This window comes from Camelina sativa, chromosome 13 (genome assembly GCF_030686135.1).
Source record: "Camelina sativa cultivar CO46 ecotype springtype chromosome 13, ASM3068613v1".
In the NCBI taxonomy this organism is placed as follows: Eukaryota; Viridiplantae; Streptophyta; class Magnoliopsida; order Brassicales; family Brassicaceae; genus Camelina; species Camelina sativa.
Genome location: NC_141892.1, coordinates 10,040,274 through 10,065,391, shown reverse-complemented (window position 1 = coordinate 10,065,391; position 25,118 = coordinate 10,040,274). Strand labels below are relative to the sequence as shown.

At 31.5% G+C, this 25,118-nt stretch overlaps 4 protein-coding genes and 1 non-coding gene across 6 annotated transcripts; 2 read left to right on the top strand and 3 right to left on the bottom strand.

Annotated features, from left to right (window-relative positions):
* The first annotated feature begins 903 nt into the window (after positions 1 to 903).
* LOC104736381 (uncharacterized) lies at positions 904 to 2,468 on the top strand. Its single transcript, XM_010456351.3, has one exon. It carries the CDS (start codon positions 1,330 to 1,332, stop codon positions 2,248 to 2,250), a length of 921 nt encoding a protein of 306 aa, XP_010454653.1. The 5' UTR covers positions 904 to 1,329; the 3' UTR covers positions 2,251 to 2,468.
* A 19-nt stretch (positions 2,469 to 2,487) lies between these two features.
* LOC104736382 (long chain base biosynthesis protein 2a) lies at positions 2,488 to 6,280 on the bottom strand. Of its 2 annotated transcripts, XM_087481217.1 has the most exons (12): positions 5,772 to 6,217; positions 5,607 to 5,672; positions 5,394 to 5,482; positions 5,115 to 5,260; positions 4,902 to 5,026; positions 4,709 to 4,802; positions 4,459 to 4,622; positions 4,074 to 4,235; positions 3,640 to 3,766; positions 3,348 to 3,514; positions 3,123 to 3,230; positions 2,488 to 2,921 (listed from the first exon to the last, which is right to left on the bottom strand). In XM_087481217.1, the coding sequence occupies exons 1-12, from the start codon at positions 5,895 to 5,897 to the stop codon at positions 2,826 to 2,828; spliced, it is 1,470 nt and encodes a 489-aa protein (XP_087337343.1). In that variant the 5' UTR covers positions 5,898 to 6,217; the 3' UTR covers positions 2,488 to 2,825. The 2 variants fall into 2 exon arrangements, with proteins under 2 accessions (XP_087337343.1, XP_087337342.1); XM_087481216.1 differs by having other exon boundaries at positions 5,607 to 6,280.
* Positions 6,281 to 6,795: 515 nt separating this feature from the next.
* Positions 6,796 to 6,867, bottom strand: TRNAQ-UUG (transfer RNA glutamine (anticodon UUG)). The gene has a single exon. It is a non-coding gene; the product is annotated as a tRNA-Gln (tRNA).
* A 9,826-nt stretch (positions 6,868 to 16,693) lies between these two features.
* LOC104770726 (bidirectional sugar transporter SWEET12) lies at positions 16,694 to 19,177 on the top strand. The gene is made up of 6 exons (XM_010456350.3): positions 16,694 to 17,010; positions 17,170 to 17,206; positions 17,383 to 17,593; positions 17,690 to 17,851; positions 17,949 to 18,068; positions 18,616 to 19,177. Exons 1-6 carry the CDS (start codon positions 16,959 to 16,961, stop codon positions 18,901 to 18,903), a joined length of 870 nt encoding a protein of 289 aa, XP_010454652.1. The 5' UTR covers positions 16,694 to 16,958; the 3' UTR covers positions 18,904 to 19,177.
* Positions 19,178 to 19,329: 152 nt separating this feature from the next.
* LOC104738128 (uncharacterized) lies at positions 19,330 to 20,849 on the bottom strand. Its single transcript, XM_010458356.3, has 2 exons — positions 20,441 to 20,849; positions 19,330 to 20,135 (listed from the first exon to the last, which is right to left on the bottom strand). Exons 1-2 carry the CDS (start codon positions 20,764 to 20,766, stop codon positions 19,433 to 19,435), a joined length of 1,029 nt encoding a protein of 342 aa, XP_010456658.1. The 5' UTR covers positions 20,767 to 20,849; the 3' UTR covers positions 19,330 to 19,432.
* Positions 20,850 to 25,118: the final 4,269 nt, after the last annotated feature.

Genomic DNA, 25,118 nt, shown 5'->3' with positions numbered 1-25,118 from the left:
CAATTAAATATAAAAACGAGTTAAATTCATGATTATAAAATTGTTTCATTTTTCTGGTGGTCAAAGAAAATGGTTTAGGATATGTGAGGTCATCAGTTTGATTTGTCTCGCCTGAACGTCAAGTTAAATTTATGATTTTTTTTATCGGATTTGATTTTATAACACAACTGATTATTATATTTTTAAAAATTGTGTATCTGAATTTTTTTTTCCTTAGTACTAATTTTAATTTTTTTTATGAGATAATATTTTATTACCGTAATCAATCATATATAATTTTTATCAAAATATATCAAATAAACCCACGCGTAGCGTGGGTTCAAAACCTAGTATGTATAGAAAGTTGGAAACAAATGTAAAAAAAGGATAATTAATAACCCAAACAAACAAGGAAATCTTTTATTACTCCGAAATTTCTTTTGAAGATATTCTATCAACAGTGTTAATTTCGATTATTAATCTAATAAGAAATTAGATTCCCATTTTTTAATTAACTTTGTGCTAAAACACGTGTTAAATCCTTATTTTATTATTTGTCAATAGTACTAATATTAAAATATTTAACATATCAAATTAAGTAGATTTAACTAAAATTAGGAAAAATGTGACTTAATCACATCTTATAAATTATTTTTCATGTATTTAGATCCCTTTATTTTGTTCTAATAATTAAGAATTCAAATAGAATCTCAAAGACTAAACAAAACAAAATACATATAACAAACAAATGGTCTGTGTCACAGTTTAAAAAATTAATATAAACATTTAGCAACACAAGTGGCATGATAATTTAGTTATTCTTTTGTGGCATGATAATTTAGTTATTCTTTTGTTTACAAAACATCCAATATTTAACAAATAAATATAAAATAAATTATAAATATAATAAAATTTATATGACCGTGATGTAATGCTTACCCAAATCCCATAATACTAAACTTATACATATGACAAATGAAATAAAACAAATTTGAAAATTAAAAATAACAATTTTTTCCCCCGCGGGTTAAAATGTTAGTTATTAGGTTATAGAAGGGTTGAAAATATGTTTATGACAAAAGAGTAAAAAACAGAAATTACAAAGAACCCAACAAACACGTGTCCACTATTTGAACGCCACTCTCTCTCTTTTGCTTTCTCCTTCTGATGACAATCCTCTCTCTCTCGAATCCAATTTCTCCAGATAAAAAACCTAAATACCGTACTGCGCATTTTAGCAAGATATGGTTCTTCTAGAGTGAAGAAGAAGAAGAAGAAGAAACTGAGTAAGACGTACAAAACTCTTAACTCTCTCTCTCTCCTTCGATTCCTCTCCGTTTCTCACTGACCATGGCCGAGCTACAGTCAGTAGAAGGTCACCAGATTAACGGCGGATTTATCTCGCCGGCGATAATAACATCCGCCGAAGCACCGGAAACATCCGCCGCCGCCACAGTTTCAGTCGGATCGAAACGATTGAGAAGACCTAGCGTTAGGTTAGGAGACATCGGCGGCGACCAGTACCACCACCAACACGTTGTCGCGGCTTACGATTCGCCGCACGTGCGTCGGCCGAAATGGAGGCCGAGTAGTGGTGGTGGTGGTGGGAACAGGAAGGAGCCGAGTAATCAGAGTGGGAGGACGACGTCTTCGTCTAGGACGAGAGCTATGACGAATTTGAGCTCCGGTTACGAGAACGCCGGAACCCTAGATGAAGATCCGATTGCGATTGGGAGTTGGCGGGTTAAGAAATGGGTCAAATCATCCGGTGGTGGAGAGACCGCGACCATGACGACGACGACGACGAATACCACAGCTTCAGCGAAGCGAGTTCGGTCTAATTGGGCGGGGAGAAACGATGGCGTAGAGCAAGGTGATGAGAAACTGAGTGGAGAAGAAGAGGAAGATGATGAAGAAGAAGAAGAAGAAGAAGAAGAGGAAGATGAATTGGGAGAAGAAGGGTTTAGGGATTTTAGCAGAGAAGATTCGGAGAGTCCGATGAAAGAACGAACGCAGGAGAATAGGAGAAGGTACGATGTTGAGTTGTCAGGAGATTGGCAAAGCGGTGGGAGAGGAAGAGAAGGTGTTAAGATATGGTTACAAGAGTTAGGGTTAGGGAGGTATTGGCCTATGTTTGAGATGCATGAAGTTGATGAACAAGTCTTACCGTTGTTGACTTTGGAGGATCTTAAAGATATGGGGATCAATGCTGTTGGGTCGAGGAGGAAGATGTATTGTGCTATTCAGAAGCTTGGGAGAGAGTTCTCGTGAACTGAAGAAGAGATAAGCCAAGAGTTTTGGGGGGGGTTTTTTTTTTTTGTGTGTGACAGCCATTGGCAATGTAAGCTGCAATGTCTGAAGCTCTTTTCTTCTTTTTCTTTTTTTTTTGTTGATCTTTTGATGTTTTTGTTTGAATGTAACAATTAGAGTTAGTTGTTGTAATAGTAGAGGAAGATGATGATGATGAAGAAGAAGGATGATTAACTCGATTGTGATTGTACCTTCTGGTTTTTATGGTTGGGAACTTATTTGACATAAGAGGATGCAGCAGTTGTTCCGAGTAATAAAAGAACTCTGACATCATTCAACAAGATTACTACTATACAATTAAACTCCCCGTAGAAAAAAAAACATGAAGAAGAATCACATAAATGCAGAGTAGCATCATAGTAGTAAGTCAAGACTTGAGGAAAGGTGGACTGACTCTGGGTTGGGTTTTTGATACGAGAGGAAATGGCTTGAGCCCTGAGATATCAGATAATGTGTGTTAAAGCCGAAGTTAAACTCTTAACACTGCATCTGCTTGCGTCGTCCTGGATGCATCTCTTATTTCGTTGCTTTATTCTTCAATCCAGCTTGATGTCATTTTTAGTCTGTTCTATCTTCTTTGGCTCTGCTGGAAAATATTTAATACCACTTAGGTCCCCTACTTTGCTTATTACCTGTATCCAACACAAATACACACATTAATTCAAACTTTGACTAGCATTGAAACCGAGATTCTAGCAAAACATATAGGCCCTTTCAAAGCTGTTTTGTGCTATGGGACTTGTGTGGAAGAGGGTTAACGCCTAAACTTGGTATGGCTTTTCACTGGAGTTGACAAGTAAAATAAGGCAAGTGAGTAGAATGCAAGATTTTACCTTGAGGGCTCTAATAAGATCTTCTCTTGAATGAGATGCGGATATGCAAATACGTGCCCTAGCCAGCAGTAAAGGTGTAGCTGGGAAACCCACGACGACCACTGCCACCTGTTCAAAGTTTCAAGGTTACATTGCACCCACAAATTGATCATTTACTTTTTGTTGTCGACTTTGCAGTAGTCCACTTCTCATATAATACTTTTAGATTTGATAAATAGAACTTACTTTTTGTCGCAGACATTCTCTTGAGAAAGCTGGAATTTTCGCTGGGTTGTAAAGCATTATTGGCATGACTGGGGAGTCATTGTCTCCAAGTACCTCAAATCCCATCTTCTGTAGTTCAGCCCGGAAAAAGTTGCTGTTCTCACGTATTCTTGCTAGCTTTTGGGCCCCTGTTCAGTATTTGATAAGTATGTTAGTTTTAAGGTTATAAATATCATGGCCTGACTAGATTAGATTGTACTCAGTCACCAAACGAAGAGCAATTAATGACACGATGAGGAATAAAATAGAGTACCTCGGTTTGAACCATCCTCTCCCAAAATAACTTTAATAGCAGATATGATTTGTTGTGCGGAAGGAGTTGGGATTGATGTTGCGTAAAGGTGAGCTGGACATTGATGCTTTAAATATTGGACGAGCTCCTATAGAAGTTGAACATAAAATAATCATAAATTGATTAGCCTTTTGTTGAATTTGAGAAGTGTACAACTTACTTAAGCATCACATGGTATATATCTGGCCGTAGTGTGTCAGCTATATACTTATCTTTGTCATTTCGAAAGGTTTAAAGAAGGTTTTGACATCTGAGTTGAGTGAAAGTTACGGCTATCTAATTTTTTTTTGAGCTTAACTAAAATGTCAGAATTATAATTCACCAAACAAGGTTAGACCTTCGAAATTTGCAAATAGAAGATCAGTAGATGAAAACAAATGTAAGCAGTTGCTAACCTTTGATCCAGCAATATAGCCACCACAAGACCCAAAAGATTTCGTGAAGGTTCCCATCATTACGTCCACATCAGCTGTGTCAACTCCCAGGAGTTCACAAATACCCTTTCCTGTTTTACCAATTGCCCCAATGCTGTGAGCTTCATCCAAGTAAACATACGCCTGAAACGAGGATAGAAGATAAGTCACGAGTATCACAACAGAAATTCCCAAATGATTTAGAAAGTATGGCGTTGCAAAGTGTAATTTAGTCAACAGAGTTCTATAATCTCTCGCCAGTGTTGCATAGTGAACCAAGTCACTTTTTCAGCGGGGTTTGCACACACAAAATGGTTTCAGTAGTCAACGGATTCTCACAATCAGAAATTCAGGAATATTGCCTCACCTTATACTTCTTGCATATGGCAACAACTTCGGGCAGATGACAAATCTCCCCTTCCATGCTGTAAATGCCTTCAACAACAACAATAATTTTCTTCCATGGTCGATGTGTCCTAGGTTGACCCTCTGCAATTTGTTCTCTCAAAACTCGTTCCAAATGGGAAGGCGCTAAGAAACAAACCCAAAAGAAAAAACATGTAAGCCATCCTTAATATGGAAAGAACATCTGGAGCTGAAACACCAGAAATGCTTACTGTTATGCTGGAAAACGCGGATAGTGGCTCCTGAACCTCGAGCACCATTGACAATCGAACTATGGTTCAAAGAATCACTTATTATCAACCCTCCCTGTGTATATAAGGCGGCACAAGAAACATATATTTAAAATGGGTCTCAGAAAACAGATAAACATAGGCTTCCATAATAAAAAGGAAAGCCCTTGCATACCTTTCCAATCAAGACTGGAATGATAGCAGAGTTTGTTGCATAACCCATGCCAAAAACAACAGCAGCAGGCTTTCCAACAAATCTAGTAACACATTCCTCAAGTTCTGCATGCACAGATGTAGTTCCTGATGGCAGAAAACAAGTTTTTCAGGAAGCAGAACCAAAAAAAAAAAAAAAATGCTTCTAGACTCTCTAAAGTCAAAAACACTGTACCTGCATCAACACGAGAGCTACATGTACTTGCTGAAAATTTCTTCAAAGACTCAATAACACGAGGCGTGCAATATTCATCAAAAGAACCAAACCCAAGATAATTGTAGGATCCCAAATTGAGACACCTGCTAGTCTTTGTTGTTCGCCTGCACACCAAAAAGGTTTACTAAGCAAATCTCTCTTTCACAAAATTAATGCTGAATTCAAAGCTTCCCCCGAATTAAATAACAAAAGGGAAAATATGCAAAGAAGCTACAAGAGCTGTTAGGAAAAACTCACTTGAAAGTCTTGTTGTTGTCGTTAGAGTAACGCTCGACAACATCAAACCAAGCATCAGGTGCACTTGATATAGGTCGTTCAAAACAATCCTTGAAGCAGATAGAGATTAACATTAGACATCATCTAAGAACTATCATAATTGCAATGCCAATAATCAAATCAAATTATAAACCAGAATACACTAAACCGAAATGGATTTGATGATGAAATTACCTGAATCCGATGATACAGTCGCCTAATATAAAAGTCCTCATGTCCCAAACAGATCGGCGCGTATCCCTGTAAGACATTAAATAGAGTTGAAACAATCTTGTACATTTGATCCAAAACTAATCTAGTAACATTGTGTATATGAAATGGAGAAAAAGAGAGAGAGACATGGAGATTGGTGGTGAGCCACCAATCAATGAAGCGGCGGAAGAAATCACGGAGCTGGCCAAAAGCAAAGAGCAATCCGTAGCTGAAGTAGGTTGATACAGCGGTTAGATAAGGGATCGTAATCATCGTCGTCGTCTTCTTCTTTCTTCTTCTTCTCCGGTCAAATCAATCAACTTACCTCTCTCGTCTCGTCTCTCTGTCTATGGTAACGAGGAGATCTGGAGATTTTTCCGACTCTTTTGGATTTGAAAAGTTGAGAGAAAGAGACAGACAGAGAGAGAGAGAGATTTGAAATGGAATCTTTTTCCCCTCCGTCAGATAGAGAAACTGAGAAAGGGATCGGATCATTTAAAACCATTTCTTCTTTTTTTTTTTTTTTTTTTTTTTTAACGTAGGACTTAATATTTAAATTATTAATACAGATAATTCATGAATATACTTTCTTTATTTTTTTATTTTTTTAAAAAACCTTAAAGCAAAATACTGAAATAGAAACTATCTGTCTCTATAGAGCTTTCATCAAATATTCATGTGCAATATATTGCACAAGAAGGGGGTGATAACATCTTAAATATTAGAAGGCAGAGATCTGTGTCTCGCAAATATTAGGATTAAATCTTTATTTTTTATTTTTTATATTATTAAATAAATAAAAGACATCCCAGGAAGTTGTGGGATGGGAATGCTCTTAGGGTCTAAATTATAGTTGCTACAGTTTCGAACAATATGAGTGTTTCTTTGACATAAAATCAGAAGATGTTTCAGAAAACCTAATAAAATTTTAGCAACGAAAAACTAAAATTTCAGAAAACTAAATAGAATCCGAAGATGTTTTGTCTCGTTAAGACAAGACAAGATGAACAACCAAGCACGTAAAAAGTTAAGAGATTTTGCGTACCTTGGGCCTCTTTAGAGTCCACTAATTTACATATTGTTGGACCAGAAATAATAAAACCAAGGCCTTTTTATGTAATAGCTATTGCTAGTAAAAATAGTCAAAATGAAAAGGAAAAAAGAAAAAGAGAGGTCCTACCGGGAGTCGAACCCAGGTCGCTTGATTCAAAGTCCAGAGTGCTAACCACTACACCATAGAACCAGATGCTTCATTTGACAAAAGAATCATATCTATTGGCTGTTAATCTGTTATGGTATTTTATTGAGTTTTCTTTTAGAATAAAACTACTATTTTCTTGAGACTTTGATTTTTATGCATCAAGTTTTAGAAATTCTTCTTTACATCCCTTTTACTAACTGTTTTTCCATGTGATTATTGCATCAAGGAGTAGATGAGAAAATGACTGTTGAAGAAAGAAACATATAAATTTCCTTATAGAAACCAAATAAGGATTTCTAAGAATTAGGATATGTCATTGTTGACACCTAAAGAGTCTTCTTTATCAAAAGATGGGTTACATATAACTTATGTTACATCACTCCGATAACATACAATGTCAAGTTCGTTTTTGGTAACCAAAAATGTTTTTCTGATGCATGAACCAACTAAGAGAACACAAAAGAAAAATCATCAATACTTCCTTCTCAAATTTCGATTTTGTTACAATATATGACTTTTAGTTTTGATATTTCATATAACCAATTTGTATATTAATTCGATTTGTATTTTTCATCTTTGCATGAACCAATCAAATTTGCAAACCTGCAAGAGACTAAAGCAAGTAGAAAAAAAATGGTTTGATTTTCAGTTTTGATCCGGTTTAGAAAAGTATTGATTCGAATCGAATACAGTTAACTAATTAATTAATTTTCATAATACAATAAAATTAAGTCATAGATAAACCTTCTTTAAAATACGTCCATATACCTCGAAAGGCATAAATCTTAAAAAATGCTTTTCGTGAAAAAGATTAGATCTTTAATGAATTTATTAAAATGTTTTAATATATACATGCCATATCACATAATTTCATTATCATATAGTTATGTGAGTATAGATATCTAATAATATAGTGTGAGCAGATGAACATTATTAATTAGCAACATAATAATATAACTTTTTGTAAAGAAGAGGGGATGCCGGCCAACTCTATACTAAAATCCAAAGGATGGAACCATGCTCAAACATTTTGCCTTATCATGGATGAAGATATCTTCATACTTAATTCATATATATTTTCAAATTCAGTCGGATTTGTACAAGGCACGATGATAATGGAGAGTTCAATATATATATATATTTATATCATATATGATATATGTGTGTCTATACACACAAACCAATCACATATTCTTTGGTTTAATTAACCGAGTACGCCAGTACGGCTTCTTATTTAATAAATCATTACACGATCATACCCAAAAAAAAAAAGATGAAGAGGAAATAACACAAGAAGCCGAATCGAAGCGAACTATGATCCAGTCAACTGCAAGAGGATATGGTATAATGAGAATATGTAAATAATAGCCTGCTAATAGTAAAGGATAGTGCCTCATAACGAACATACATATAAGTTAATCAAGTTACTAATGATAAAAGTAAAAAATTAATTTCCTTACATATCGTGTGTATATACAATATATTTCATGTATCTATTCATATATTCGTATTTTGCTGGAAAATATATTTTCATAATTATGTTATTAAATACTTTTCTAATTACAGAAATAATGAGAATATTATTATTTTTACATAATAGAAACTAGTGTTAATCTGTCAAAAGAATAAACAAACATTGCCTACCAAAAAAAAAAGAATAAACAAACATTTAATTATTAAAGCCTTAAAGAGTAGAAAGCAAATATATATATATATATATATAAGATATACACTTTTAAAAACAATTAGCTAGGATAATATAGTTGAGAGTGTATTGGCATTATTGCACAATTTGAAATTTGAAAATTCCTAAATATAAGAAAAAGAAAAAAAAATGCAAGTATACAACTACACAAGTTGCCAAGTGTTCTATCAGATTCTGGGGAAGACCAGCATCATTGTTCATAGTGTTAGAAGAAAAAAAAAGAGAAGCAACTTAATTATAGAATAAAGAAAAGTGAAAAGAGAAAGAGAAAACAAAAACAAAATATTGATATTATCTCGTTCTCCTTTACATGGGAGTGGAATCATCACTCACATATTGTCCAATAAAGCCTTCAATAATTAGAGATATATCACTCCACATATAATTTTTTTTTTTTAAATGAAAAATTCGCCACGTTACATGTGTATCACTTAATCTTATCTCCTGATTTTCTTAAAATATTTTTGATTATCAACAAAAAAAATAAGGGTACAGAATCGAAAATAGTTTGATTTGAAACCATTTTTTTTGGCTAAATTTCTCTTTTGGCCGGGAAACTTAACGCATACAAACACAATCCAAAGGTGTGCACGAAGTTGGCGAATTTTAGATTGGGAGGCAATTCTGTTTAATGCAACTAATATACTAACAACGTTGGAGCTGAAAATTACTAACAAGTGTATTATGTATACTGTATATGTTATTAAGGATCACTGTCTAAACAGATCAATTAATTAATCGCTACTGAACTGATTATATTCATGTATTTTACATATTATTTTAACTTAAAAAAAAAATTTAATATGAGATTTTGAATAAAGTTTTTCGAAATAATGGTTATAGTTTATTTCAAACCAAATTCCGCTAGGACGGACAACAAATTTTATTCGAGCAATATTACTACTTAAAATCAGAAATTTAGATATAAGTTTCATAAATTTTTAATTCAAATCAATTGATAAATGAACACGTAATTCTTATGTGTTACCCTAAATTCTTTGTAGTGTGATACTCTGATAGACGTCATAATTGGTTTAGGGTTTAGCCAAAAAAATGGTTAAGTTTCTTTGCATAATCGATTGTGGGAAAAAGTTTCTCGTCAAGTTTCCAACGATATATGCAATATGTGCCAACAAGGCAACAATAGATGGTTTTTTTTACAACATTAAAAATTAACGTTATAGCTGGGTAGAAAAAGGTACAAACCAATTTTGGGTCTATTTTCTATCAGATAAACTTACTAAAATTAATTACAATAGTATGGTTATAGAAAACTCCTGCATGGCTTGAATTACAGTAGCATAAAGAGATTATTTATGTATACTGACGATGAATGATTCGACGTGATCAGTTAGCTTTTAAAATGTCTTTGTTTTTATTTCTGGTGCATGCAGCAACATGATGTGTATTAAAACCTTTTTATCTGTCCCCCAATAGTTTGGCTACGTACATATATTAACTGACGTAAATGTTAGTTAGGTTCGGTTGCATATTCGTATTATTTAGTTGCTTACTTATATAATCTAGTGGACAACTAATTAAGCAACACAAATTCAATCTTTACTATATATCAAAGCGATAACAATTACTTTTTTTTGTGGCTATATAGATCAGATCAATTCACTTGAACTGGCGATTTTACTTATGATTTCAAATAACTGCATCGATAAAAAACGTACGAAACAAATTATGTAGGTTTTGTTGACGTTACTTATTGATCCCGAGATGTGTATCTTTATTAGAGACTTAGAGTCACATACTCACATAAATCGTTGTATCCATGACACCCCCCTCCTTGCTTCACAAATATTCTTGTCACACTTCTTGATTGGTGATTAATGCAATATTAGCCCTAGCAAGTCATGATCCTAATTAAATTCTGTCAATGCCATTTTTAAAAAGAAAATAAATAGGACCATTTATCCTTAGCTACGTCGAACTATATATAATTTACAATCATACATTCGTTCCTATTTTGTAGTCACATTCAAATTCATAAATTAAAAGAAGAAACATGAACTTTTTAATCATCCAAAACTTTTTCATAGACTAGAAATTTTTAAAGATTATTTCAAAAAAAAAAAAAAAATCTTGATATTTATCTAGTGGAAATAATAAATTCGACCTATCATCTCCTATCCTCGTCAATCTATCTTTTACATCTTTCTCTTTTTATATAGCCATATAGGGCCTCTTGATAAAGCCGACGTACTCGTTATCTTCATGCATGTTTTTTTTTAAAGAAAAGAAAATATATATTATCTTATAAATATATGATATTTGCATGGAACATAATCCCACGTCACGATTCACGATGGACATGGTTAGCCATGATTTGCCAAAAAGTTTGGAATATAAAGCATGCAATTACCCTATTTCGTCATCATATCACTCGATATAGATGGAGATTTCTCCTACACACCACCTTTCTCTTTTTGAATCATTGGTCTGATAAAAAATATACTATTTAAAGATGAAAAATATATATGGTTATAATAATAAAAATCTGTTGTCGATGTGAATGTAAATAACTGTTATATGAAAAACTGAAAATAATGTTTAAAGGTGTTGGACTCTGTGAAATAAAATGAATCTTTCTTTCCCCTTGGCCAATGAGTTTTAAGGTTCTTCCTTTGGCTGATTCTTCACGTCAAAAAGCAGATTAGAGGAACGCGGGATGCACACTGTCTTATTTAGATGTATTTAAATTTTGATGACAAACAAAAGTCGTAGTGAAGATGAGAGGTACAAAGTTACAACTTACAAACACATGTGTATAAGAAAATATATATATTTGGCGATTAAACACATTTAGGCGCGGCTACACTGACAAAGACATGCACATTGTTTAAAACCAAAGACACGTTGTAGCATAGCTTATGAATAGTTTATAATATTGACATTATATAATACTATAGAAGACAGTTGACATTAACTAGAACTGTAAAATCTGGACACAATAGATTAATAATCATACTGAAAATTGTTTTCGTTATGGCATTGTATTAAATTTAGTACAAATTATTTATTTGGTTCTAAAGATATATATATATATATATATATATATATATATATATAAAATCACCATCATAACAATAACAGAACGTATACATGATAACGTACGTTTTTATACATGTATTAGTTTTTAATTTTTTTATCACTCGAGACTCGACAATGATACAAATGAAAATTTTCTCTTTTAACCTGCCTTCTGAATAGAAGTTATAGTATAATATCAACATTTATAGATATAGATATTTTAAAGATTTGGAAATAGATATTTGCATTATGCATACCTAGCTAGGTCCACCATAGCACAGAATGGTGATCAGCATGTTATGTAAAAATTGGCAAATGTAGAAAAAAAAAAAACGTCAATGACTTTGTTTTTGTCTTTGCATAAATATATATGTTTATTTTGATGAACAATGCATTTATACACATGTTTCAATTAAAATAGTATTAAGTTAATTTAAATTTTTCAAAAAATATATCAAACAGAACATTTAAGTTATATATATGCATTTTATGTTTACAGTTTATAAATATAAACATAATATATTAGTATATGAAATACAAATGAACGCAAATGCAATATATGTATTTACGTTCCAAACAATTAACTAATCTTAATATTGGTTATGTATATCAATCTTCCAGAACGCAAGTTGATGTATATAATGTAATGTTTATATCATTTATATATAATAGGGAAAATGAAAAGATAAACGAAGAAAAATAGAGAAGAAGATGATAGGATATATTAAAAAGAGTGAGAGCAACTTGGTATATTAGAAGAACCACATTTCAGTTCCCCTTTCTGCTTTGTTTTGTTGTTTGCTCACCTCTTATTTAGTTTTTCTTTTTCTTTCATCTCTTTCTCAAATTTTCGTCTACCATTCGAATTCTACAGGCTACAGCCTTACGTAGCAAGTTGAATACACCACGTGTATATATAATTAATCATATCATTTTCTCTAGTTGATGTGATATATATATTTGTAACGTATCTTTCGTTTTCGTTTGGGTGTATCCAAATATTACATATTTCGGCGTCTTTTCTATAACCAGTGATAAATGGAATCGGAATGATTCATTGAGTCATACTTTTTTTATATAAAATGTTTTTACTACATAAAATTTGTTTGTTAACTTGTAATATCTTTTTTTTTATTATTAAGAACAGGACCGAAGCTAGAGACCAGCCTTTGATCATCCATCGATCTCAAGGGGGAGTTTGAACTAATTTAGGGAAACAAGGCTCAGCTAGCTAGCTAGCTTCCTTTACAAAAATATATATAACAGTACTAAAACCCATGGTGTTTTGTGGTGAACCAGTCAATCAAATAACTCAAGCTTTGGTGGTGATTATCTTTACTTCCATGGAGCCAGTAATGCATAGGCTCCACTTGTAAATGAGATAGAGCATAGAGAAATAAGATTTTTTTTTTTAATTTTGTCGTAAAGAGAAATAAGATTTTTTTTACATACTAACTTTATATGCTATGGACTATGGAGACGCCGAAAAAACAAATGATTTATATGTTAATGATATCGAACAAAATTTGACTCTTTGAATCAGGTGATGAGTCATTCATAAAAGATTAAAGACGAATTATTTAGGTCCCTTTTTTTGCTTTGTTTTCTTGATGCACTAAACGGAAACATTACTTAGGCGCATTTATGAGAAATTATTGTCAATTACTGTTAGGAAAAGCTTGTAGTGGCCAGGAAAATTATACAGTATAATCAATTTATTAACTATAAATTCTAATTAATTAGTGAAAATAATTGTTTTCTGTCGCCACGACAATAGTTTATAATCATACATTTGATATTTGTGTACAGTGAGTGTTTAAGGAAGTGGAGTTTAACTATATATTGAATAGAAATACAATTCTGAAGCTTACTAATAATACAACGTAATTAACTTTTGATTATTTAATGAGTTTTTTTTATTATTGTTTTTTTTTGGTAGATATTTGTATGGTCAAAAGTTATTTCCATTATTATTAATTTGTGTTTTCCATTAATATGAATTAGATAGATTTATAATGGGAGATTCCTCCTAATTAAAGAGTGGAGAGAACAATACTGTCTGATTCAGATACTTGTAGATATTGATTTAGGCACAATATGGTGATTAATAGCAAAAAAAAAATGAAGAATACGAACGAGTGGTCGTGACAAAAAACCATTATGTAAACGTTTTCAACGACAACAATTATATACGTAAACAAAATCTCAGAATCAAACTAACAAAAAAGGCCATAAATATAGTATCAAACTATCTACATATTCACAAATTTAACCAGACTATATCTAAGATTTAAAATCGAATTTAGCATTTATAACTGAATAACTGATCAATGCATGTTATGTTAGTTTTTTTCATCCCGTCATTAGTATCAACTCCTGATTCTAACAAGAGTGATTTTATATATAGTTACAATGTTAATTAGATTATAGAAAAGAAAAACAAAAATATATTTTTCATTTAGATATTTATTGGTGGTATACCATATAGTCCCACCGACCACTTTATTTAAATCTTTTTTACCTTAAAGCAAAGACCACAACAAAATTCTAATTATTTTGAACTTTTCTGAGGTATATAAAGTTATCAAAGATCTGCGATACACACGTAACTAGGACAAGCAGAGCATAAACAGAAAAACAAAACACTATACTTAATATGGTTGTTCTTATTTATAGCTGAAACTTGAAACAATAAATTGAGGTCTTTCGAAGTACGTACAATACGTGAGTGTACGTACCGTTTACCGTTTACTGTTTGGATCTATACTGGTCTATGATAACGATACCATAATATTCATGGTTTTTCTACTAAGAACCTATTTATAGATGTAATGTAACCCCCAAAAAAAAAACTTTCTATATGTAATATATATGTGCTAACTGCTAAGCTTTTCTTTTTCTTTTTAAAGCTTTTTTTCTTGTTCTCTCTCGTTGGCGTCTTCTTGGCTATCTTTTTCTTGCAGTTACTTGTCCACGGCTCTGGCCGCTAATCACAAGCTCTCTGAGATTTAGACTTACAAAGTTTGGTCTCTTCTCTCCTTTTTTAAAAAAATCAGCTCTAGCTCCCAAACCATCGTTGCATAAGAAAAGAAAAACTCTAATTAACAACAACAAGATCCAATTAAAGCCACAATTCAGCATGTTAAGATAGATATAAATAGAGGATAAAGACATATAACGCTTAATTTCGAAACAAGATCAAATGAAGCTTACTTTGTTTCAGAGACTATTGGTGATTTCAGTTCTACGTGTTCGTGACGACATGTTTGCGAGTGCAACCTAGTTTAATCCGAATTCCATGAATTTAATTCTAGCTTTTTGGAGCAGCAAAACATATATACAGTTCCGAGTTTGAGTTTCCATTGCTCACATCCTTTATATAGCAACATGCTAACGATAAATTTAACACAAAGGATCATAGCTAGTCTAACAAAACATATAAGGAATTATATCATTAATATTTTTAACCACATATTAAAATAAGTTAGTTAATTATTTTAGACATAATCATCCGTCTGAGTATCAAAAAACAAAACAAAAAAGTTAGTCCATTGTTCAAACAAATATGGAGTTTTCTAGACGATGAACAATATTCTCGTTATTATGTACTTGAAATTATATATTTGAATCGATCGATGTCCTTTTCATTTATAACTTTTACTATAAAAAAGAAATCACCCAAAAGAATGAACTCTTTGAAAAATGAAAACCATGTGAAACAGCGTTATAAAGTTACTAATTAACCTAAATGGGTACGTTCAATAACCATAAAAGGTCCAAGATAGACTAAAGTTTTGCAAATGCAGTTCATGCTATTGTTATTTTGTCCTATTAGTTATGAATTATTGGAGTTTGGTTATCCCCAAATCAATCCACCAATATTTTTGTTTAAACAAAATGAAGCTCTTTATTTATTTACACCTACTACATTATTATGTATATTATACATAAAAAATGATCTACTCTTGACAACTGAGTAATTTTTACTACTTTTGTTTAATACGTAACGCTTGAAACTACGAAAGACGGTTCAACCTACTATCAAAATCTCGTCCTTGAAAGTGTAATAGCCCCAAATACAATACATTTACCCATTGATAGTAGTAAATTTTCAGGGAGTACAAAATAATGGAAGAGTTTGAAAACCACTGATCTACTTCAATTTTATAGCACGCTTGTCAACTGAACATAAATAGATATTTGTGTCCCCTAATCACAACAACCATATTTGAGGTCCTAACCTTCACTTACTATAGTTACTAGTGTGCACGACCAATTTTTGTCTATTTCATTTTGGAGCCTATATTAAAAAAAACTTGCATTTACAATCTAGCCAAAATAATATAACTTCATTTCGATATACAAGAATGATTTAGTTTCTTGATTTAAGTATAACTGTGGTTTAGTTTCTTTTGATAGTTCTTAAGAACTGAAATTTGTACTATATATCAATCTTATCCGAGTCTTAAGAAGAAAACAGAAAAAGAAACTAAAGATCTTATCCAAGTTTCAAATTTTGGTTAAGCTGTCTATTTCTCATTTGCTCGGTTTATTTTCCTCTTTAAAATGTAAGACAAAACGTGAATATTTTTAGTTATCTAATTTTGTTTGATATATGATATAAATGTGAACTCAAGTAAACTTGAAGCAGAAACTCTTTAAGTTATTAAACTTGGGGGTATAGACAAATGTTAATGATTAAGAAACGGCAAATATAAAGTAAGAAAAAAAATATTTTCTTAAAATTGAGAAACGTAAATTAGGATGAAAAGTGGCAAAAAGTGAAAACGGCAATTTATATTTACGCACAATGTCACGTGAAGTAATTGTCTAAATTTCTTGGAAACGTAATTTACGCAAGGACTTCATCATTTAATCCAATTTTTATGATAAATGAGGATATAAAATGTAAACCATAGAAATTAATAAATGATAAATGTACTCACGTCAATAGGTATATGTGAAATAGGTAGAATCTAGACATAGAGCCCTTAAAGAAAGAGTTGGCCTAAATCGAAATCGACATGCATTATTTATGAAAAAGTTATTTTGGTGTTGGATTGGTTCTGTGCATACTTTTCTAATTGCATTTTATTTTTATAGTACACCAACAAAGACAATAATACTTTTACAAATTGTATTGTCACTTTTTTAAAAAAAAATATTGAAAATAATTATGACTCACGCAAAACATGTATCTTTATTTTCTTTCCCACACACATCCCTATCTTTCTTAAGACCTCTCCCACTCTATATATACTTGAAGTCCTCAGAATGCTAAGGTCGTGCCATTAGCTTTTGATTTAAGAGAAACACTTACAAATACCTAAGATATCTTTCTTATTTCGAAGTAACTTTCTTCTCCCTTTCAAAGATCTTAGCTACATTCATGGCTCTCTTCGACACTCATAACACATGGGCCTTTGTTTTCGGCTTGCTCGGTACGAGTTCTCATCAAGTTCATCTCTCTCTAAAGTTATACTCAAATTTGATATAGTATTATATATATCACCATAACTTATATCAAGATTCTGATATCAAAACCGGTATATACATATCTATTAACACTATCTTCATTTTTTTAATTGTGTAATTTTCAGGAAACGTCATTTCCTTTGCTGTTTTCCTCTCTCCCGTGTAAGTATTTTTACATCGTTAATTACCTCACCTCTGTTTTCTTCATAAATATGTCCAACGCATATGTTTATGTTACCATATCTAACTCGCTAGTACTAAAATGAACATATGATACAAACCTATTGCGAAATTTTAATATAACTAAGAGTTAGATATTGATTCGGTTATGGATGCAGGCCAACGTTCTACAGGATTTGTAAGAAGAAAACCACAGAAGGATTTCAATCTCTTCCTTACGTGGTGGCGCTCTTCAGCGCAACGCTTTGGCTCTACTATGCTACTCAGAAGAAAGATGTCTTCCTTCTCGTCACCATCAACTGTTTTGGTTGCTTCATCGAAACCATCTACATCTCCATCTTCGTTGCCTTCGCAACCAAAAAAGCCCGAGTATTTGTTCATTAACAATATATATGATGAATATTATATTGTATAATTTAATTATGATATACGTGTTCCGATATCTAATGATTATTTTTGGTGCAGATGCTCACAGTGAAGCTTCTGTTGCTAATGAACGTTGGAGGATTCTGTGCGATTCTTCTTCTCTGCCAATTCTTGACTAAAGGAGCCACACGTGCGAAGATCATTGGAGGAATCTGTGTCGGATTCTCTGTATGCGTTTTCGCTGCGCCGCTTAGCATTATCGTAAGTAGTAGTAGTCTCTAGCTAGCTATTGTTACATATAATTAACTAAACATGGAAAATATGATTTTGACTAATTAAAATTTATATGAAATAACAGAGAACGGTGATAAAGACGAAAAGTGTGGAGTACATGCCGTTTAGCTTATCCTTGACTCTTACCATCAGTGCGGTCATATGGCTCCTTTATGGTCTTGCTCTTAAAGATATCTACGTTGCGGTAAGACATAATAATCATTATGATCACGATCATCATTATTTGCATGAAGTGGATTGCTTTTGTTTCTATCTACCTGAGCTTGTGAAGCTAATCATAAAATAAAGATGGGATATGGTTTCACAAAAAGCAAAACCCTTTTGTTTGGTATTATTGTCGTTTTACATTTAATAATCCCACTAAACACTAAAGATACTCCCTTCTTTTATATTTTTAAAAAGACAAAACCTTAAAAAGATTACATCTTTTACAAAAGACTTCTATCTACATCTATATATCACATAAACTTCTATATAACACGTAATAATTTTTTTTATATTGTTTCTAACAATAATTAATTAGGAAAAAACTTTAGTTTAAAACGATTTTTAATCGGGATGATGGTTCAATAGAAGTAAAAAACCTCAAAATTCAAATATAAATTAATAATAAAAATATATATAAAGTGTAAAGTTCATATAAAAAAAAAAGTAGGTATATTGCTTTGAGCACTGATAAATTTTATCTTTAATTTTCCCCTTTATATAATTTTTTTCTGTCAACTTCGCAGTTCCCTAACGTGATTGGGTTTGTGCTCGGTGCACTACAAATGATACTTTACGTGGTTTACAAATACTGCAAAACGCCGTCGGAATTGGTTGAGAAAGAACTCGAAACCGCGAAGTTGCCTGATGAAGTGAGCATCGATATGCTGAAGCTAGGCACACTAATTGCTTCACCTGAACCAGCGGCAATCACAGTTGTCCGACCGGTAAACATGTGTAACTGTAACGATCGAAAGGCTGACATTGAAAATGGTCAGGGGCTAGTTAGAAACACTGCAGCAGCAGCTACATGAAGTGAAGTTACAATATTTTAAGAAACCTATTTGTTGACTATTTGACTTTGTACCCTTCTTGATATACCCACCAGTCACCGTCGTTCACGTGTACTTGTTTCAGCTGTCGTAGTTTTCTGAGTTTATCAAAAAAAAAGTGTGCGAAGTTGAGGATTAAATTACTTGGGAATTAACATTTTTCCTGAGTTAATTTTTCTCTTCTTCTTTTAATTATGGGATAATGTAATTATATTATCTGTTCGATATAAATATTTCTTATTTTCCAAGTTGAAAATATTTATGAGTTTTTAAAAATAAAATAATTTATGTTTAAATGGAGTAGAAATAGATTATATATATATATATATATATATATTACATATTCCTAATAATAATATGATCCAAGAAATAACATCAGATAATACATACCAAACAACAAGATGGATGGGGAAAGAAAGAAAAACAAACTAGATGGATTAAGTAACCCTCAGCTCTTACATATATCTTAATAAAAATAACAAGCATAAATCAGGGAAGGTTAAATAAAAACCTATCTTTGGGATTTAGTTGCATAAGTCATGTCACCATATGGGATTGATGAACCCATGTTGATCGGTGCACTAGGACCCGGATAGGAAGGTAGAGGATAATGCTGAACACCAGGAGTCATGTGAGGTTGAGCGAAATGGTTCATGTTTGTTCCAAAATGTGAGGGCATTGGTCCAACCATTGGTTGGTTCATGGTGGACAACGTCGTTCCATACACAGGAATACTGGCTGGTGGTGGTGGCAAAGCCGCTTGTGCGTTCCATATGGTGCACGGTGGTGGTGGTCGTGGTGGCAAAGCCGCTTGTGCGTTCCATATGGTGGGTGCACCATATGTTGGAAGGTTTAGCGATGGCTGTGAGATGGCTTGAGTATTCCATATGTGGGGTCTTCCATGCATCGGAAGGTCTAGTGATGGTTGAGAAGTGGTTTGAATGGCTTGGTTGTTGGAGGTAGAAGCAAGATTGACGTTTCCGTTTTGCCATGTGCGGATTGCTTCTTGTTTTGGTGAGATGTTTCTGTTTTCTTCATCAACGGTTATGTCATGAATGCTTGCCCTGTTTCTGTGTTTGTTCTTTGAGTTCAGACGTTGAAAGTATTTTTGAGCATGACTTGCAACCTGAGTTGGTGTTCTTGTCCTCACAGAGTTACGAGAAATGCTAAGCCAATCACCTTTCCCATACTTATCCAAACCAATAAGAAATTGTCTATTTCCATTATTTGAAAAAAAAAAAAAAAAGTGTGAGAATCAACGTCAAAATTCAACAATTTTGGTTCATATCAAACTTAAAAGGTACAAATCAAAGACAATGGAATGATAATACATATTAAATAAAGTGAAATCTTATGTTAGCGAAAAGAGAAAAAATCAAAGCATTTTGAGTTTTATATTCAGTTACCTAATTACTGGCCAAACAAAAAAATGATTATGCCATAATATTGCAATCAGAACAAAATAAACACACAATCTATATACAAAGTTACATTAAAAAAACAAGTGAAGAGAAGGAACCTGTGTTCATTTGATGTCCAAGAAACTCCCTTTCGTCGTTTGTGCGTGAGTTTTTCTTTGCCTTTACCTCTAGCATTGGGATTTGGTTCTTCTGGAACACCATAATCTGGAAGAGGTACACGTCCAGATTCAATATCCATAACATCACGAACTAAAATATTGTAACGCTCAATAATTTGTTCAGTAGTTTTCCCAGGAACAACTGCAGCAATGTTTTCCCAACAAATCTGTGTTTCATCGTCATAAATTGCAAGGGCTCTCTCCAAAGCAATATCATCATCCCTGCTCCAAGATGAACCAACACTAGTGTTCCATCCCAAATTCATTTTCCATGAAAAAACTCAAATATTTTAGACCAAATACTCTCCGGCTAAAGAAAAAAAAAAAAAAATGCTCTAGAACGATATGATGACTTCAAATTGTAAAGCTTGGTTTTATAAGCCCACAAACTAGCTTTGAAAGACTTGTAAAGACTATAAACTATAAAACCACAGATGGAAAGATATCAAAATTACACATGTTCTATATATACTATTTATAGTCTAAAAACATTATTATATTCATAAAATAAATTAAAACACATTATTGTTATTATTTTTCTTTCCTTTTTTCCCTTATTTTATTTTCCCCTAACCATATATGGTGCTTATAATAAATTATATCATATGACAGATGGCAAACAATATCAATTGCTACTTAATATTTGCAAAATAATATATAATGATATAAATATTATTTTTTGGGCAGCATATAGAAATAAATCTTTATTTCTACATTTCCATTTTTATAGTATTAAATAAAATTGTGCTTAGACCTTGCCAGGTTCATTTGAGGTGTCAACTGTCAAGCAACAATTATTCAAGTCTAAAAAAATTTAAGTCATTATGGGGAAACTTAAAATTTATTATATACAATTTACTTTTTTCTCTCAAAACTTTTACTATAAACATTACACTAGAATTTGTACATGCGTACACGTGAGATTTTAATTTAAAATATTTTCTATAAATAAAAATACTTGAACTCAAATATAATCATTCAAGTTATTTGAGTATTAATATATATACATTACACTTACTTTACTAAGTGATATATAACATATATATTGTTGATGTTGATGATAATGTTTTTTTGACAAATAAATAATTTGATATATATTACGTGGTAAAATGAAAATTAAATGCAAACACAAGTTGTGTTTTTTGCAATCATCTATTGGAGACACGTGAGCACTTGTTCTTTTCTGTCGTTTCTCACAGCAGGTCTGAGAGTTGCTGGTAAAAGGGCTTTTTACGGACAAGTATACAAAAGACTAGAAGCAAATGATGGTTTTGTTATTTGGAAAAGATTTGGATAAGATACAAAAATTTCTATTAGGTTACACTTTTCAGAACAATATCATATCGTTATAACATTTTTACCAAGCTTGCTTTACCCATTTAAGCAAATGTAGTGTACCATAAAAGATTTCTTGACTAATTCATGAATGTTTCTATCTTATCTCACTTTACATGACTACATGACTAAATGGTGTAGCCCGACTTGGAATCTAAAAATCTATTTAATAATGTATGTCATTTATATTTTTCTACAAACTCATTCGTTTTCACACAATGAATGAGATGTCAAAGACTTTAATTTAGTCATATGCATTATTATCTTTTCACGTTTTAGTAATTTATTTTCAAACATTTTTAACTACAATTGTTTCATTATTATCTACCATGCACTCGTTGTCTTTTCACATCTACGTTCTTTTCATCTTCTATTGACTCACATATAACACATATTAGACTTTAAATTGATTTAAAAAAATTATAAATATTTTCTGTTTAATTAATATTTAATACTCAAATGTGGATTAAAAAAATTTGTTTCAATTTATGAAATATCAATTTTTTCCTTTTTGATAATCTTATAAACTAATATTTACCTTTCAATTTTATTTTTCCTTTTTAAAATTTTAGATATACAATTACATAAATTTTGTTTTATTCTACCATGAATTTAAAATTTAATTTTGTTCTAAAACTCACTAACATATTTAAAATTTTAAATTATGATCAATTTAAAAGAAAAGTTTAATTATATTATTACCACTGAGAAAAAATTTCTATATTATTTTTCTTATTTTTAACAATTCAACTATTTTACATAATTAATTTCTAATTTATTTAAACTTTCTATTAATCATAAATCATAAGTAACATAAATATGCACTAAATAAATATTTTAAGTTTATTTTAAAGTAGAAAAATAATGTTGTTTAGGTGGATGTTTAGGTGGCAGAATGAGAAGATAGAAAAAACTAACTTTATAGATATAGATTGTACACACATTATTCAGTACAAAATTATTTAGTAGAATTTTATTTTTGCCTCAAACATTTACTTAAATGTGTCAGACTTAGCTTTTACAATCGTGTATATGGTAGATCATTTTTTCTTCTGATCATTTAAATATGTCATGTCTAGTACTTATTGGTTTTTTTTTTCAGTTTATTAAAGGGGATCAATAGTTTAAATTGTTTAATAGTACAAATTGTTTAAGAGTGTCTTCAGTAGAGTCTTAAATGTCTTCCTAAAGATAATTTTATTTCTCTCTCTTAATGAATATCTTTAATCTAATATTAAAAAATTAGGGAGGACACCCCATTTATAACCAATGGAGATTCCATGATGATCTTTATATCATCAATACAATAAAAACATAATGCCTTTCTTTCCATTGTTGACACCTCAACATTTTGGAGAATCCTAGAGCTGACACTTCAGTCAAAACAGGTAGCTAATCAAATTATAAGAATTAATACAGCTCAATTTTGATATCCAATAATATTCATCTCTCCTTCCATGTCATTTTTTTTAATTCATTTGCTACATTAAAAATAAGTAGCCCAAGCCTAATAGCAAAATCCCATTATATATGAATCTAATTGTACTCATAATTAAAAGCCCAGTAAATAGCTCAAATCGTAGAAAGCTAAATCATAAATAGGTGAAAAAATGGTTGTCTCAACAAACCCGGAATCTAAGATCGAAAAGCATAGATCCTATTTTTTTATTGTTGACCTGATGATTATGGAGATTGAATCTGAAAGTTTGTGAGAATTACGGTGAAGTTTGTTGTTCCTTTCCCTCCACATCACTTTCCATTTTCTATTCCAAAATACTTTACCTTAACGGAGACAATAAGAAAGATTGGAATATTAGATGTTCATTGGAGATAAGAAAAATATCAGCCAAAGCGATGATGTTGCTTTGTATTTCTTCGTAGACAAACTTTGAATCCGGTAAGAGATACTGTAAAGCACACGGCTTCACAGATAAAAATTATCTCTGGAAATAGAAAGATAATGAGAAGTAAGAGTATGAACGCCGTTGGAAAGCTACAACGAGGAGATATAGTTAAAAGTATGTGGTGAGAGTCAATACATGTTTTGGTGTGAGGTAGTTGAAGAGAGACGAAGAGGATGAAATTATGTCTCTGCTTCAGGCCTGAGTGCCTGACACATGTGTGAGTTGTTACTTCGTGTTTTGGAGACTCTCCATGTTTTTTATTGGGCCTTTAAGTTTGGCTTTCACTTGTTGTTTAGATTATGATAACATTTAGTGGATAATACAATAACACTAAATTATGTATACAAAACAATAATTATACAACTTATATACAATAACTATGTCATCTAATTGATAAAAATAATTTTAGAAAATGAAACTCTATGCTAAATATTTCCAGTACAATTCAAACTATAGTTGTGCATCATAAATATCTTGAACGGAAGATGTTTTATTAAGTGTGATAGTGGATGAAAATATACACATATATTACAATATAAAGACAAATTAATTATTTGTACAAAGTTATACACATACACTAAAAACATAAGAAAAAAAATATAATGATTCACTGTACAAGACATTTATTTTATAAAATAATATATATATATACTTTACATCATAACATATTATACGTACGTCTTTGAGAGAGAATTAGTTTGAACCCGGATTTGGTGAAAAGGTAATAGAGGTGAGTACCATTGGCCCCCTTGCTTCTTATATATATCTTGTTTCAAAATTTTCATGAAATATTCATAATTTTTTACTCATAACAGTTTTGTATGAACTCTCTAAGAGAGCTACTAATCCTCTTGCTTCTCTCAAAAGAAGAGTATGTAATGGACCATGATTCTAGACTAAATAACATTAGTTTGTTAAGTGTTAGAGATTGAAAGACCAATATTGTTTACTTGATTAGTTTTAAACACATCCTACAAAAAAATACTGCACATATCCTAGCTATTTACTAAATAACATTAGTCTGTATGTTTGTTTTTGTTGCATTTTCTGATTTGCATATAGGGTATATTCCAAGTATGGTTACTTTTAACATTGATTTGTACTCATTACCTATATAAGGAGAGGCTGTTAAAATTTCTGCCTGTACATGTTTCTATATTTGGAAATTTAGGATTGATAAAGTTCATAGGTTTTATAAGCGACTAAGCTAAACAATAATAATGGTGCTCTAATGCATCATAATACAAGAAAAAACAAATTTGATTTTAGTCTATAATTTCATTACAATAATAAAATAAAAAATAACCAAAAACAAATAATAAAAAAACCTAAAAACAAATTATTACCAAGAAAAATTGTCAATAATAATAATGATTTTT

Coding starts and splice junctions, on each gene's coding strand:
- LOC104736381 (XM_010456351.3), top strand. CDS start 1,330: ATGGCCGAGCTACAGTCAGTAGAAGGTCACCAGATTAACGGCGGATTT.
- LOC104736382 (XM_087481216.1), bottom strand. CDS start 5,897: ATGATTACGATCCCTTATCTAACCGCTGTATCAACCTACTTCAGCTAC. Junction 5,483..5,606: donor GACTGTATCATCGGATTCAG/GTAATTTCATCA, acceptor ATCTGCTTCAAG/GATTGTTTTGAACGACCTAT. Junction 4,623..4,708: donor CCGCGTTTTCCAGCATAACA/GTAAGCATTTCT, acceptor TTTGTTTCTTAG/CGCCTTCCCATTTGGAACGA.
- LOC104770726 (XM_010456350.3), top strand. CDS start 16,959: ATGGCTCTCTTCGACACTCATAACACATGGGCCTTTGTTTTCGGCTTG. Junction 17,011..17,169: donor CTTTGTTTTCGGCTTGCTCG/GTACGAGTTCTC, acceptor TGTAATTTTCAG/GAAACGTCATTTCCTTTGCT. Junction 17,594..17,689: donor TCGCAACCAAAAAAGCCCGA/GTATTTGTTCAT, acceptor TTTTTGGTGCAG/ATGCTCACAGTGAAGCTTCT.
- LOC104738128 (XM_010458356.3), bottom strand. CDS start 20,766: ATGAATTTGGGATGGAACACTAGTGTTGGTTCATCTTGGAGCAGGGAT. Junction 20,136..20,440: donor TGGACATCAAATGAACACAG/GTTCCTTCTCTT, acceptor TAATGGAAATAG/ACAATTTCTTATTGGTTTGG.